The following is a 15,690-nucleotide window of genomic DNA, read 5'->3' as shown; positions in this document are numbered from 1 at the left end:
CCGAGCAGCTCGCTCCGTCGTCATGGTGGTCGTACGCATACGGTGTAACTGACAAAAGCCGGCAGGGTCCCTTAGTTAGACAGAGCGTGATCGAATCGTCCTCTCTCTGTTGCTTTTGGCTCGTACTCTTGACCCCCCCCCCCCCCAATCATAGACACCTCCGCTACTAGATTGTACCTGAATCTAGCTATCTACGACGAGCTAAAGGCGAGGAGGTACATAGCTTAGAATGGGGAGTCTAGATTCTTGTAGGCGATTATACATACAACCAACCAAGGGTACCTAGCTAGGTACGTACGTATTCCAAGCCTCTCCCTCGCCCGAGAAGGATAACTGTGTGGGACGGAGGGAGCCGTTATTTAAACATGGCCATAACGGTAATATAAATATACATACACGAACGTGACCGGTATCGTACGTACATACACGACCAGTAAGGCGGATCAAGATGAGGGTGAGAAGGGGGAAGGAAGGGACAGCGTGCGCGCTGAGTGTTGGTCGACATTCTTCGGATGAGCTTCGATTGACTTGGTGCAATACACAGGTGGCGTCCCACACAGGCGCGAATGTAATCGTCGGGCTTTTAGAGGATGAGTCTCTGGGAGAGCGCTTGGTCTCTCCTGTTGAATCTTTGTGTCTCGCTCGCTGGGAAGCTCCAAGCAAAGAGAAATCCATACCCAGTTCCCATATCTCTTGTTGCTTCCCATTGTCGCTCTGCTGGAATCGAAAGACTTCCCTTCCAAAACCAGGTCCGTTGAGTATCGTTCGCTATGCGTTCCCATGAGGGTGTCCCTTCTCTTCAGGACCCTCGTGCCCCAATCATACCTTGCAATGTTGCACGTGTTCTCTGGAAGAGTCAGTTGGGAAGGTTCGTCGTTGCATCCACGTCTGATCGAGGCGCAGCTGCTTCCCAGCTCTTGCGGAGAGAAGCCACCGGCCTAGGTGTCTGCGATGCGATTCTCCAGCAGACCATTTTACTCATCCGAGGCCCCATCTAGTTCGATCCCTCTTGTCTTCGGCTGTGGTTATCGCACCCGACAAACAAGCATTCCTCCCACTTTCCTTTCCACACACTCTCTCGCCTCCATAATTCCCACGTCCGTACTGACATACATGCACTCCCCTGGGCGTGTCATTCCCTTAACATAGCCGCTCTTCTGCCCTAAAACAAGTTTTCTTAAGCCTGCTACATCCATCCATATCCGCCTCGTTGGTTTGGAGATGAGCTCCATCTTCTCAATCACGGGCTCGGAGTTCCAGTATTTGAGGCCGAGCCAGAGACGGCGAGAGGCAACGTTATGTCGTGTGACGGGTTCAATAGGGTGGGAAGGGTCGGACGAGGATGGATGTGATAATAGGTTGTGTGCTGGGGGCGGTGTTGGACCACCGCGCACGACTGTTGAGAGGAAGCCCGAGCTTTGCAGTGCGAGCATGAGTTTCAGATGAAATTTTGTGTCCGGGATGGAAGTTAGACCTAGTCGGGCGCGGGAGGCATTCTGGAGGTGAGAACAGGTGTTTGCGAGGTGGACAAGGGACATTTCGAGGATGGTATAGTGTCAACAGTGGGTGAAGGAAGATCGAGAGGAGGAAGTAGATGAGGAGCGGAGCGAGCACTGTGGTCAGCGGAGCTGCGCTTCCCTCGTGGCTAGTGGTGGTGTCGCAGTAATACAGTTATCGTCCTCTTAGAGTTGATAAAAGGAGTGTTGCATGCGTAGGGAGCGCAGCAGGGGACTTGGAAGTGATTGAGACGCATTGAACTCGTGGAAGAAAAGGTTAGCGAGGTGCAGTGTGCTGCGAAAAGTCGCAGAAGCCAATACCAAGCTCGATTGGGAATAGCGTTGATAGACAGACTGCGGAATGATATACCGAGTACTGGGTACCTCGTACTTCGTAGTCAGCACCAGCAACACCAGTCAGCTCATTTCCATCCTGTTTCCCATCAAAGACTCGATGTGTCCCTCTCAAGTACTCCGTATATGAGACAAGCGATCGCTATGCTATCTCTGCCCGATTCTGTTATATCACTTCTCCATCGGCAGCCAGGCAGAAGGCAGATGTCGGTGAGCGACCAATGTGACGTTACAACCTCATCCTGCAACAGGCCGGCGCTTGGCCTAGTGAGCCCGAGCTAAGTATGTTGGATGGACTGTGACTCAGAATGTGACTATCGAATTAAGAAGAAAAGGAACAGGACGTCTGTCATCTCATTCTTCGAACTTCACCGTCATCCATTGTGTCTGCAACTCTTGCAACCAAGTTACCCTATTCTGATTTGCTCAATCTCACTCAGAAAATGCACGTCCGACCTGCCCGTGCCTCAGATCTGGCGGACCTGGCTACCATCGCCAGAGACGCCATGTTCGATGATGAGTTGACCGTGTTCCTAGCTCCTCATCGTCATGAACATCCAGAATGTCTCCGCCAGGGATGTCTTAGACGTGTCAAAAAGCGCTTCTACGATGGCCATCTCGTCCTTGCTGCTGTGTCGGATGAGAATGACTCTTGGTGGGACGGCGAGGAGAAGGTGGTTGGCTACCTTTCTGCTACCTCTACTAAGCAACAAAAAGATGAAGAGATGGAGAAGAAATCGTGGCTTTCTTTCTCTTGGAATGGTATATTTATGACTTCCTCCCGTCCGGAGTCCTCTTCGTTAATCACCGGCACAGCATTTGAGCTTCAACTCCTACGTCTCGAGGACCTGTTCGAATGGTATACTCACGCCGATAGATCCATCTCCAGACAAGCCTGGCTACAGTTTCAAAATAGTGTTCATGACAGAGGACCCCTCTCGGACATCAACGACTATTGGGAGGTGGACCATCTATCCGTCAACCCAGCTTACCATAGAAAAGGCATCGGATCTACCATGGTCAAGTACATGCAGACCGTCGCCTCGAAGGACAATTTACCCATCGTTCTAGTGGCAAGCAAGAAAGGTCGACCAATGTATAAAAAGTTAGGGTTCGTGGATTATGGTGCTTGTAATATGGGCGGCGGTCTGGTCGCCGAGGCAATGGCATGGTACCCCTCCACTCTGGCCAACTCGCATTCGGCTGGCGAGACCGAGGACGTGCATTCTTGAGCGTGGCCTTCCTCTCTAGTGTGTTGTCATCCTGGCGCCAGACAGGTGCGATCCTCATGCATCAAGAAGTAGCCGCCTATGCTCAAACCCTCGAGAATAGGTCTCCAACACCTTAATTGACATCACAGATTTGAACAGTGCACTTGTTTGATCGTCGACCACGAAAATTGGTGCTGATGCGGCATTGCGACGGGGTAGGCCGAAATTTTGGTCTACAGACCTACTTCAGATTGCCATGACAGTTTGACCTACGACAGAGCCGACCCAAGAATGTATTCGTTCGGCTCAAAACATCCATCGCATCAAGTCTCCACAGTGGCAGAATACTCAGAGTCAAATTTACGAGCTTTTCTTATGGGAGCAACTGATGTTGAACAATGGATCTTGGCTTCATAACCCGACGAAGGCAGATTGGGAAGTGAATCCTTGACAAGTCGAAGACAGCCGCCCTCAGCCTAATAAGACGGAATACAGGGTTGTGCCATGCCCGTGGCGCACCAAGGTGAGGAATGTAATTTCACCAAAAACACATTTGGATAGGCTTGATCGGAAGCGGTTCGTTTCGTCTATGGTACACCTTCTCATGTTTTGAACTATCCAACGCGGAATCGCACGCTTTGTTGACATTGTGGGTCGGAGCCATGGCACTACCGCAAACAGCCAGCGGGTCACCTTTCAAACAACGGGAACACCCACCGTGGCAGAGAACTACAACCTCGACAGCCGAGATGGTCATTTCGTCTTCGCAGGACAGAGTTCTCAAGGTCTTGGAACTCGAGAAGACATTCTACTTCATTTATCGATCTTGAAGGCAGTCGGCTGTCTTTCCTTGGCCTTCAGACCCTCGTTCATATGTTAGGTAGACAACATGGCCAGCCCAACAAGTGCCTGGTCATTATCCGAGAATTCGACGGTTTGTCCGATTGATAACTGTGTGGGCAATGCGGGCACTTCGATCTGTGCTACCAATTTTGGAATCGAGCTTGACTTTGGTCTGGCTTTTAAGGATGATCTGTTGGAGTCTATCATATCAGAATACAATCTGGACGCAGACATCATTAAAACACTTGCAGACTCGAACATCGCTCTCTCTTGGAACTCGACAAAATCGCTACAAATCCTTCCTATGAGTGCCGATCGAGGAGCTCGTCATAGGCACTCCATATACCTAAGACAGACATAGTATGCCAATTGAAACTACAGAAGGATATGTTTTTTAACAAGTTATATAATGGAAAACAATGGGTAAGGCGATATGTTGTGGAACCGCTTCTCATTAGTAAAGACCGACTCGACAAACGGGGACTTGATTCTAACGTGGTGGGTGGGTAGGACCTGACCCGCAGGACCTGGACAATCCCGATGCCACCAAGATATCTTTGCCAAAACATGGTTTTACTGACGAAAGACTCGTACTTCGAAAGAGTCTGATATACTGTGCAGAATGGACTCTGACAAACGACCATACTGTTATCGGACCCCTTCGAAGCCAACTCCGAGAACACTTGACCAATCAAGGAGCTGCAGAGGATGGCGTTTCACGGTGGGATAGCTATGGTATGGAAATGGTGTCGCCGGTTTTCGAACTCAAGAGGAAATCGGAAGCTTTGGCTCAAGTTGAAGAATACCTAGGAGCTCTAATCTCAAAGGAGACTACAACACTCGAATCTAGCGCTCGGTATTTACGAAAGCAATTAACACCGCAATCCACACAACAACCGGCCACACCGATCAAAGACGCCATATTCGAACAAGACGGAAGCATCTTTGATCTGGTGGCGCTCCTGCAACGCACCAATGAACGCGGCAGTCCATAGAGAGGATACATGTACAGTTTTGTCAATCTGGTCAATCTAGCACGCAATAAAACAAGTTGGAAACCAATTAAACCAGCAGTCGAACTCCGGCAGCATGCGTGCACTTTGCACGTTGAGGTGTTGAGACGATGGGTTACACTTTTGGAAAGAATTGGTCGTGTGGTGGAAAAGAATGCGCAGGAGACTATGGGTTCAACACCACTCAGCCAATGACGGTAGACATGCCGAGTTCTTTTGCCGAGAGGGAAGGCAGCAAAAATCTCTCAGCCTCGACGGCAGGAACCCCATGGCCTTGTGTGAGCATGAATGAGTTTTGTGTGCGATTTTTTGAGTAGGAGCGAAGAGGAAGGGGAATATTGGCATCAGAGATTTGAGAGATAGAAGGACGACAAGGCCGCAGGACGTTAAGGACGACTTGGGCGATGCCATGTGATTAGTGGATTTTGTTGATGACATGAGAGATGCTCTTGTGATGAGAAGACCGTGGTGAGAAGACTGTGATGGACAATCGTTTGTTGGAGAGGCTGTGTTGCGACAAACCACCTGGTGAGAATTTGGTGCTTGATTGTTTGGTAAGTAGTTTGTGACTTGATACCCCAGTTGAATGATCTCAGAATTAGTCCTGGACGGTCTCTGATACAAAATGGACCTTTGCTCGTTATACCACAGCCATTGATCTTACATCTGTTGTTGCTGGCAAGGCTGACACGATACCGGAACATGTGGAAGACAGCCTTGCCAAGACCCAGGTCAGCCTCATCGGCGGCTTCCCGCCGGGTGGAGCGGCATGAAAAAAGTGGCTCGCGCTTGCACGTAATTTGTTGCCTGTTGCCGTCATCTTTATCGTACAGATTCTTTTTCACCATCTCCCTCTTAGTTGACGTTGCACCTCACTTGCTCACCATATCCTGTGCTGACTATTGCTCTGCGAATTATATCTTAGCCCGTTGTACCACGTACAAGCTCTCAGATTGGCAAGGCTGTGCTCCACATGATAACTCCCAAAGTGGACCCCAACGAATGCCCTCACCGCCGCTCAAAATCCCTGACGACCAAGCCAGGCAAAATGTAGAAGGCAGCAATGCCCACTTTTCGGATGTCTCGTTGGCGCTCGATGGAGCCGCGTCAAGCACTGAATATTTGGAGAAACTCGATGGCAAGAACGGTCACATGGAGAATGCTGATGCCAGCACCTCCTCCAAACTGCCAGCCAGACCGAGCCTGACCCCCGGCATATCCTCAACCGCTCGTCGGCCCTCATTCATCGACGAAGAGGAAGACCCGATAACGACTGCTACAATAGCAAATGGCCGGCTTGACAAGTCCCACAAAGAAGCACCAGTGACATGGATGTCCTTGCCTAAGAAGGGACAATTGGCCGTACTGACCTTTGCTCGACTCTCCGAGCCACTGACAGAACGGTCTCTTGCGGCATACTTGTTCTACCAGCTCCGATCCTTCGACCCAAGCCTTCCGGATAGCACGATTGCAAGTCAGGGCGGGATGCTGACTGCCTCGTTTGCTGCGGCGCAATTCATAACAGCTGTCTGGTGGGGACGAGCGGCCGATACACCCTGGATCGGCCGCAAAAGGGTCTTGCTTGTGGGTTTATTCGGTACGTGTATCAGTTGCGTTGGAGTAGGGTTTTCGAAGTCCTTCGCTCAAGCGCTGTTCTTCCGAGCGTGTGCTGGCTGTCTAAATGGAAATGTGGGTGTCATGAGAACCATGATCAGCGAAATTATCAAAGAGAAAAAGTACCCTTTCCACCCACCCATTCATGATTCTGTGATCTAACCGGCCCACACAGATACCAGTCGAGGGCATTCCTTCTTTTGCCCATGTGTTTCAACATTGGTAAGTCATGCGAACGAGATCAATGTTAACTCTTGGCTAAACGCGTTCAAGGTGTGGTTATTGGCCCTATACTCGGCGGCTTCCTTGCGGATCCGATATCCTCGTTTCCCGCCGTCTTTGGGCCAGGTTCTTTCATTGGTGGCAAGGATGGAGTGAGATGGATGACGGCATTCCCCTACGCTCTACCAAACGTGGTGAGCTCCATCTTCATCCTGGCCTCTGCCCTGCTTCTTGTGCTCGGTCTGGATGAAACCCATGTGGCGCTGAAGGACAGACCGGATCATGGCCGAAGATTGGGCAAGTATCTGGTCAGGGTTCTCTGTCGTCGGGGCAAGCAAGAATACGAATACTCTGAACTCGGCAACCAAGTCGAGTTACAGGATGTTGACGAAGACGATCATTCATCGCAAGGCAGAGATGATCCCGAGTCGTCTAGGACACCGACGGCAACGCCCACGGCTGCCAGACCCGCTTCTTGGAAACCCCATCTATCGTTCCGACAAATCTTCCCAAAGAATGTCATCCTTACTCTCCTTTCTCACCACCTTCTTGCCATGCATGTATCAGCATTCAACGCCCTAGTCTTCCTGTTCCTCCCAGCTCCCCGGTCAAACAACACTCATGCGAAATTACCGTTCCTCTTCACCGGCGGCCTCGGTCTCAGCTCCGACCGTGTCGGCCTCGCAACCGCCATCATCGGCATCATCGGCTTCCCTCTTCAAATCCTCCTCTACCCGTCCCTCAACTCGAAACTCGGCACTTTACCGAGTTACAGGTGGTTCCTTCCATTTTCGGTCTTGGCATACATCATCATACCATATTTAGCCCTCCTTCCCAACAAAGCGTACTTGATCTGGCCCGCACTTACAGTGGTGTTGGCGTTTCAAGTCATTGCTCGCACCTTCGCTCTCCCGGGCTCAACGATTCTGGTCAATAATTGTACGCCACATCCGAGTGTGTTGGGCACGATCCACGGATTTGCGCAGAGTGTCTCTTCCGGAGCAAGAACCCTGGGACCTACCCTAGGAGGATGGGGATTAGGGTTGGGATTAGGAGGAAATTGTGTAGGCGCGGTTTGGTGGGTTATGGCGAGCATCGCGGTGTTGAATTGGTCGTTACTTTGGGCTGTCTCTGAGGGGGATGCCGGTGCTGCTGCCGCGGCGGCTATGGCTGGTTGAAGTTGGATCCATTGTAACCTTTGTCTTGATTTTTGATGTTTGACAAGAGATGGTTCGCTGTGCATTGTGAGTCGCGACCGGTGGGGCTCATGATGGGTGGGTGGGAGGAACAGGACCGCGGCGTTCTAGTTGATGGCTTCGAGCCCTTGGGCTTCCAGAAAATATCCTTGACGAGTACATGACAGGTTGGGTATGAAGATGATATGCGACAAGAGTATATATATACGCGTAGAACATCCAAGGAGCCAACGGAGGAATGAAATGATATGAAATCAAACGACGAAAAGGATCCTCCCTATGCTGTCCCACCCGCTTGCACTGTTGTTCTCATTCATTGATTCACGGGTGCACGAATTCCAGTCCCCAGTGCCTCTCTAGAAGGCCGGCGACAAGAGTCAGTCGTCATCATCGCTCAGAATCTATCAGAGGCCTACGGGCCTCGAGACTCGAGAGCGCCACCATCATGATAAGAAAGGGAGGGGGATCATCAGAATCAAACAAGGACGAAAGCAAGAGTGCTTGTATTTCATGTCCGCGGATGGCTGCCGTGTGCCCTGTGTGTGAGAGTATTCAAGACCATGAGCCGTCCCGCTGCGTCACGCACGCACGCACCCAGCCACTCATCTGGTCGCTCGCAAGCCAGGGCAAGGCAAGTCCAAACTAGAACAATGGCACAAGGAAAACCCAAAACAACCTGTCTTTAGTCCCAGCGCATTGTCCTTCAGGTGTGAAATCCCAAACCCGCCGTCGCTACTAAAAACTTGATTCGTTTACATGTCGACGAAAACCCTGCGGATGAGATTTTCGCTCCACCCACCCACTCCACTCCACAGCGTCTGAGCAGATGCAAAAAAGAGGCGGCGTTTTTGAATGGACAGGGCCACCGGACAACTCAAGGAGTGCCTGGTGATTGCAGCAGTAAATCTTGATATGGTTTGACAGAGTCCGTTCCACAGCGCCTCGCCCTCTGCCGTAGCCTCGCTTCTCTTCGAGTCTTTCTGATACTTCTAAGCGCCATCTCACAGTTTCAACTTCTCAACTTGGCGTTGCAGCCCTCCTTTCCGCTGCCTCCGCCCTCAAAAACCTCGCCACTTCCGTGTTTGCAGGCTGATTGTCAGCTAGCGCGTCCGGTGCGGCCCCGTCATGTCGTCTGAGGCTGCCGAATAAACATGGCCAAAGATCTTCCTTGTCAACTATCTCCCCACCTGACTTACCCGAGGCGAGCAGGCGACTGAGGTCGGCGGCTTGTAATTCCAGAGAATTGGCGACGTCGATTGCATTTTCTCGAAGTGTGTTGTTCATATGGGGTGTGCTCCTGCCCGACTGGGAGGCCGAAGATGTGGCTGTTTTGCTCTTGCCTTTTTTCTGTTCGTTGCTGCCATTGTCCTTGCTGCTTTTCATATGCGCCAGCCGCCTTGTCACACTGATATCGTAGATGGATTCCTCAACAGTGTCGGCGATGAGGTACATCCACACGGTCGTCGAACGATGTTGTCCAATCCTGTGGACTCGTGCGATGGCTTGCAGCTCGATGGCCGTGTTGATCAGCGGTTCGCAGAGAAAGACGTGGCTTGCAACTACCAGATTCAAGCCTGCGGAATGTGCCTTTGCATGAAGCAGAAAACATTCAATGGCTGGATCAGATTTGAATTTCTCAGTGCCGTTCTTCACGTCAATGCGGGTCGAGGAGATTTTGTATTCCGAAAATGCTCGGGCGAGCACGTCGATAAATTCGCGATATTGTGAGAAGATAATGGATTTTGAGCCCGGATCGTGCTCACGAAGCCAGAGAAGATGGCGACAGAGGAAATCAATCTTGCTGCCGAAGCTAGGACCTCGAATGTCAATGTTCTTGATCTGGTTCAACATTGTCGTGCTGATATCTGAGTAGATCGACTGGTCATGATGGTGATCTGAACTCAAAGACGTTGACGACGAGGCAGCGCTGGACGGAGATTCAGCTTGCACAGCGATCTCGGCGGGTTTGTACGTAATGTCGTGGAAGCCGTTCAGGAGGAGCCTGGTTTTACAGACAGGACAATTATGATGCTGACTGACCCATTGTATCAAACAGCTTTTGCACGTCAGATGGCCACAATTGGTCATGGCGCCATCCACAAAGCTATCGGTGCAAATAACACAGACTCTTGGGGCTGTCGATTTCGACTCTGTCTTCATATGCATCAGATATCGAAGTTTGGCAGAAAAAGAGGCAATCTTCTGCTGCAGTTTTGCTTCTTCGGCTTCAAATTCTCGATAGTCTGGTTCAAAGAGAGGCTTTCCCACGTTATCTTCCTGATACGGTGCGACGGTGTCAGAGATCTTCTGAAGCGCGCGGTAATATTCGAGCCGACTGTTCATTGTATCGCGGAAATTGTTCACCTCTTGCTCGAGGCTGTTGAGGGCTTTCGTCTGCGCTACATTAAGTTGTTGGACATGTTTCAGAATACGCTCCAGGATCGCCAGTTCCTGAGTCGCACGAGTGTGGTTGTTTCCTTCTTGCCACTGCACAGCAGACACCATCTGTCTGATTTCGGCCATAATCCCGCGCAAACAACCCAGTTCACTGACCTTGACACGCTTTTGCTCACGCTCGGCCAGCAATTTGAGAATCAACTCAGGTGCAGGACCTTCCCCTTCTTTCGCTATCCGGATGAACTGCTTCATTTCTTGTTTAATAAGCAGGTTTTCTTGACCAGTTATGGCTTCAGTACGGTCCGCAAACAATGCCCTGAGAGCTTCCATGTATGCGTACATCTCATCTTGATGCTTGGTGGAACTCTCGTACTCATCACCTTGGAGTTCGACGCCTTCGTCCTCATCGATCAGGGCTTGGCTCAAGAAGTCGGCCATCTTTTGTCGTAGCTCGTGGAATTGCTGTGCTTGCAACTCCATTGCTTCGCAATAATAATGGAGTTTGTCAAAGATCTTCCTGCTCTCAATGCCGCCATAGCCTGACGGTTCCGTCATGACGGGAATTTGCGTCAAACCATTTGCCACATTGGTTCTAACTGCAGCAATCATCTTGTTTACATGGCCGGTGGCCTCTCGCAGCAGTTCTCCACGGATAGACTTGGCTTCTTCGTATGCCGCTGTCTCCTGTTTCTCTAATTGCTGATATTCCTCGCTTTCAGGAGGATGGGTGGATTTGAGCTGAAAGTACGCATTGGCCATGAAGAAAATGGCGATGTGTTGCACTTCCAAAGCAGACCGCAAGCGAGCTCTCAAAGCAGTCAGCCGTGGATTGGATTCTTCATCGTCTTCTTTCTCCTTCTTGGCATTCGAAGACAGCCGCTCCTCTTCATACTGTTTCCGGCACTCGCTTACAATGCCAATAGATTCCTCATAGACAGCTTTCCAGATCAGCAGGGCTTCATCGGTGTCTTTTGCATTCTCTTTCAACTGTCCTCTCCTGATTTGGGCAATCAATTGATTCCGCTGTGCAGTTCGAATCTGACTTTCGTGCTGATCGATCATCACATCCAAAACTTGCTCGACTGTCCGAAGGGGACCATTTGTGTTTCGGCCCAAGGCACGCCTGTTCCGGCCTCCAACTTCAGGATGGAGGCAGGTCTGCCGTAGACGAGTAAGCCAAGTCCGCATTTTCTCTACCATCACAGGGGAGTCTGGATCCCATTCGTCTCCCAAGGGCGCGCCTGTGCGATCGAGGTCGCAGTCCTCGCAAAATTCCTGGAAAAGCTGGGAATAATGTTGTTCCTCGATCGCCGTGAAGGGGATTGTGATGGTGTGTCGGCTCTGCGGCGGCAGTCGTAGGTCTTCACGGACGAAGTCCTTCGAGTGCCTCATGGCAATCTCCCCGAGCATTGCTCGGAACAAAGGGCGATGGTAGCTGATGAGATAGTCCCACAGGCGCGGTGACCGACACCATGGCTCATAGCGGAGGAAGAGCAAAAGGCCGAACAAATCTCGATGTCCTTTGCGCAACGGAGTGCCCGTTACCGCCCAAGCGTTGCTTCGCGGAATAAGGCGAGCCACCGTAGCTGCTGAAGACACGCCACTTTCAACCATCTGCGCTTCGTCTAAGCAGACGCGCCACCATGCAATTTGAGTCAATGGACTTTGCGGTACTTCCTCACGCCTGCTATAGCGTAGGTTTCGGTCAGGTTTTTCGGCCACATAGTGCACCTCTTTTGCAATGACGTTGTATGTTGTTAGTACCACGTCCTGGCTCAGCAATTGATCAATGAGCTTCTCTCCAGATTTCTTGTAACTGTTGACTCCCTGATAATGAAAAACACTCAGCGTCGGAGCATGTTCTTGAAGTTCGTCCTTCCATTGCTGAAGAATTGATGGGGGTGTGATGATCAGGGTGGCAGGGGATGGTTTCAAGCCTGGGAGCGTAGATGTCCAAGCTGTTCTAGGGTGCAGACAGATGAGAGCGATAATTTCCAATGTCTTTCCCAAGCCCATCTCATCTGCCAATATCCCACCTTGGACTGATGCAAAATGCTCTTCGACCGCGGGGAGGTTTGTTGTTGCAACTCCCAATGCATGATTGACATAGCAAGTTCCATTACTCATTGTTTCAAGCCTCTCAAATCCCGTCGGAAGCCGGCTGTCAGGTGAGCCAGGAAGCTGCTCGAGTTCTCCATTAGGCTGCACAGCAACACCTTCTCTTAATAGAAGCCATCGGACAGCACGCCTCTGAAACGGGTATAACCGCGACTCGAGATGTGGGATCTGAATGTCGGCAGAGTTGGCGTCTGACTTCTCGGGGACGTGGACGTTGTCGTAGAACTGACGGGGGTTCCAGGATTCAAGTGTGGGTGAGATGGATTCTGTGGGCAATAGATAACGTCCCAGCATGTCAAGCAATAGTGGATCAACCCTGTCTCGAACGACAGCAGTATTTTGCCATAGAATGCACACTTGTATGCCGACTGCGGAACCCGTACGCTGCACCACGGCGTACGCACAGGCGAGGGGCAATGCTGCAGGATGCCTGTATTTCACTGCCGAATCCAACTTTTGAGCATCTTCCAAAACTTGCAAATCGCTCGGTGACAACTTGTCTATTAAGATGTGCTTGCCGATTCTGCTTCGTCCAACGGAGACACAAAGCTCATAGAATCTCTTTGGCTTTGCGACTCCCAGCACAGTAACTCCCAGTGAGGCATCATCGGAGGACTCATTGAAAAGATTCGAATCGAACTTTGAGACAGCCAGGAACGCTCGGGCGACGACAATGTATTCGGAAAACGGGGCTGCGGGGCAGACAGAGGGCTGGCTGAGGTGCGTTGAAATCTTGCGTCTTTTCGGGGCTGGCTCCTCGAGTGCCTCCATTGTCCACAGACTAAAAGAACGAAAAACAAAAACGAAGGGGGAGGATGGAACGAGGGCGCAGGCGTGAAGGTAGAGAGACAAGTAAGTGAAAAAAGACAACTCGACGAGCAATTATTACGCCAGGCGCGAGGCACCCGTTCAGGGTTATCGATAAGCGGTCACGTGAGCGGGGATAGGCTCGAGGCAAACTCGAGGCTAAGGACAGGCGACGACGCTGATACCTCGACGGTGATCCCTCGACGGTGACTAATCCAGGGCGCTTGGCGTTTTGGTAACTCCGATTTCTCGGGGATATTAGACAGCGCCACTTGATCCATAAGCATCGCCAAAAAACACCCCTTTAACCCATTTCTGCACATTCCATTGAAGGCCCCCAAAGAACAAATTTGCCACTCCGTGTCCCTCAAAGTCTCGATGTCATGTCAATTCGTTCAAGCCGTCAAGTGCGTGTGCACTATTGTCCCCAAGATTAGCTGGACGAAGAGCTGTCTTCGTCATCTACGCTGCCTGATTTCAGCCTCAGGCTCCAACTCGGCAGCCTGCGGTTTCCCGAATTTCTGTCGTGCTCTCATCCAATCGCAAGAAGACGCTCAAGGAGACAGCGACGGTTGGTGCTGCAGGGCCTGCGCTTCCTCAGCCTCTCTACCCGTGTCGGCTGTTCCGCCATCCTTGCATTTGCTCTCAAGCGTCTCGATGTGCCTCAGCAGCGACTGGTTGAAGTCTCTGAGCATCACAATCTCGTCGGATTGTGATTTGACCTTGGCTCTCAACTGCTCGAGCTTCGCTTCGCTGCGCAATCGGTGGTTCCGTTGCGCCTTCCGGTTTTGTTCTTTCCTCCTCTGTACATGGGCTGGTTTAGCTGACTGAGCCTCTGGCGGGAAAATGAGCGCCCAGGGATCAGGTGTAAGAATGAATGCGAGCAGCCCAACACTGCCGACGATCGTCGAGACTGACCTCTTTCTTATCTTTCTCACAAATCTTACAGGGATGCTGCTGACTGCTGCATCGCCCATGACCCGGACACTCCGCCTCCGTGTCTGGGCTTTCTTGGACGGCAGATTCGGTGCGCGCCAGCGGCAAAGAGTCTCCAGGACTGCTGAAAGACTCTAGTGCAACATCGAGTGGAGAGTCAAGTGGCGTGAGGTCGTCTGCAAAGTTGAGGGCGCCGCTGTTTGACGCGAAAGAGGCAGTTATTTGACCGAGCTATGAGCGTTGTCAGGGACGGGCTTGGTTGTAGGCTCGGTTCTGCGATCGTCCTTACATCAGAAAAGTCGCTGCAAATGTCCATGGCCATATCGTAATAGTCCAAAGTCTGCCAGTACTGCCCTGGTATGTAACAATAGGGATTGCTTGCGGGCCGCTGTGATGGCTGGTGCGATTGCGTAGAGGCTTGTGACGAGGCGTATTGCGTATCCAGACTGCTTGCATGGAAGACAGAGATGAAGCTATCCATGCTCCGAGCAGCCTGAGGAGGCTGTGTCCGCGGTCTTGCTGATTTCTCTCTCATGATCGTGGACAGGCGGCTGAAGGGCGTGCTGTTAGCATGGGAAGAAAGCAACAGGTGTTCGAAAATGTGTACCCAACTACTGTGCAGGCAGGACAATGCGGTCAAGCTGATGTGTGCGCAATTACAGCCTTCCTGTCGAGGATTCCACCAGGGCAGCGGCGCGTAATGGAGTTATTCAGGCAGTTTGAAAGATTGCTCTGCAGAACTTTTGGAAGATGAAAACACAAGGTCAGCCAACGAAAAAAGAGAGAGAATGATAATCTCGTGTAGCTTGTGTCTCGGCGCTCGTTGCCTCAGCCTCCTAAGCCTAGAGGGTAGATTTCTCCGTGCGCAAGATGGACGGGGACAGCCAGGGTGACTCGAACGGGAAATAGGACAGAAGGAGGATCTTTGGCGATGTGCCTTTCCCGGGTACGCAGAGATGCGAGATGCTGGGCCACTTGTGACAAACCGATTAGTTGGGAACGTGCAGCAGACGGGCATGAGGCATGAGGCATGGGCTTATAGCCTCTAGGTACTCGGTCTCTCCCCCCTCCTCCCATGGCAAAAGGCAAGCTTTCTCATCGGAGCTACCCATTCAGAGCAAATGCGCGTCTTGGGCACGCTTCAAGGCAAAGGTTGGCCCTTGGGGGTGGAGTGGAGCCACGTGGATGAAAGCCCGCCCATATAAACATTGGTCAACCTTGTCTTGTTGCCAGATGGTTGCAAAGTTCCAGGGCTGAACGAGACCGGTGGGCTTATCTAGAGGGATTTGGGGTGCCTCCTGTACCATACCGACTGAGCGAGGCAAGAGGGTGACGAGTAAAACGGCGAAGTAGGCCACCTATTGGATCAGGCGTCCTGTCCAAGAACTGTCTACCCGTACGGTTACAACTTTAGGACCAAGCCGGTGATGACCCGGGCAGGGAGGGAGGGATGTTTGTACGTTGGATGTGCATTACAGGGCAA

The 15,690-nt window shown here is 51.4% G+C and overlaps 6 protein-coding genes across 6 annotated transcripts; 3 read left to right on the top strand and 3 right to left on the bottom strand.

Annotated features, from left to right (window-relative positions):
* Window positions 1-1,025: 1,025 nt before the first annotated feature.
* On the bottom strand, window positions 1,026-1,538 carry A1O5_12248 (30S ribosomal protein S8; the record flags this gene model as incomplete). Its single annotated transcript, XM_007752817.1, has 1 exon — window positions 1,026-1,538. One exon carries the CDS (start codon window positions 1,536-1,538, stop codon window positions 1,026-1,028), a length of 513 nt encoding a protein of 170 aa, XP_007751007.1.
* Window positions 1,539-2,293: 755 nt separating this feature from the next.
* On the top strand, window positions 2,294-3,082 carry A1O5_12247 (uncharacterized protein; the record flags this gene model as incomplete). The annotated part of the gene is made up of 1 exon (XM_007752816.1): window positions 2,294-3,082. One exon carries the CDS (start codon window positions 2,294-2,296, stop codon window positions 3,080-3,082), a length of 789 nt encoding a protein of 262 aa, XP_007751006.1.
* Window positions 3,083-4,323: 1,241 nt separating this feature from the next.
* Window positions 4,324-4,899, top strand: A1O5_12246 (uncharacterized protein; the record flags this gene model as incomplete). Its single annotated transcript, XM_007752815.1, has 2 exons — window positions 4,324-4,327; window positions 4,415-4,899. The coding sequence occupies 2 exons, from the start codon at window positions 4,324-4,326 to the stop codon at window positions 4,897-4,899; spliced, it is 489 nt and encodes a 162-aa protein (XP_007751005.1).
* Window positions 4,900-5,919: 1,020 nt separating this feature from the next.
* A1O5_12245 (uncharacterized protein) lies at window positions 5,920-7,931 on the top strand (the record flags this gene model as incomplete). Its single annotated transcript, XM_007752814.1, has 3 exons — window positions 5,920-6,653; window positions 6,707-6,753; window positions 6,805-7,931. The coding sequence occupies 3 exons, from the start codon at window positions 5,920-5,922 to the stop codon at window positions 7,929-7,931; spliced, it is 1,908 nt and encodes a 635-aa protein (XP_007751004.1).
* Window positions 7,932-8,966: 1,035 nt separating this feature from the next.
* Window positions 8,967-13,235, bottom strand: A1O5_12244 (uncharacterized protein; the record flags this gene model as incomplete). Its single annotated transcript, XM_007752813.1, has 1 exon — window positions 8,967-13,235. The coding sequence occupies one exon, from the start codon at window positions 13,233-13,235 to the stop codon at window positions 8,967-8,969; it is 4,269 nt and encodes a 1,422-aa protein (XP_007751003.1).
* Window positions 13,236-13,825: 590 nt separating this feature from the next.
* A1O5_12243 (uncharacterized protein) lies at window positions 13,826-14,688 on the bottom strand (the record flags this gene model as incomplete). Its single annotated transcript, XM_007752812.1, has 3 exons — window positions 13,826-14,074; window positions 14,190-14,438; window positions 14,497-14,688. The coding sequence occupies 3 exons, from the start codon at window positions 14,686-14,688 to the stop codon at window positions 13,826-13,828; spliced, it is 690 nt and encodes a 229-aa protein (XP_007751002.1).
* Between the last annotated feature and the right edge of the window lie 1,002 nt (window positions 14,689-15,690).

The sequence above is a fragment of the Cladophialophora psammophila genome (genome assembly GCF_000585535.1).
Source record: "Cladophialophora psammophila CBS 110553 chromosome Unknown aczJe-supercont1.32, whole genome shotgun sequence".
Lineage (NCBI taxonomy): Eukaryota > Fungi > Ascomycota > Eurotiomycetes > Chaetothyriales > Herpotrichiellaceae > Cladophialophora > Cladophialophora psammophila.
The sequence above is the reverse complement of the archived record's forward strand: the minus strand, read 5'-3'. Positions and strand labels throughout refer to the sequence as shown.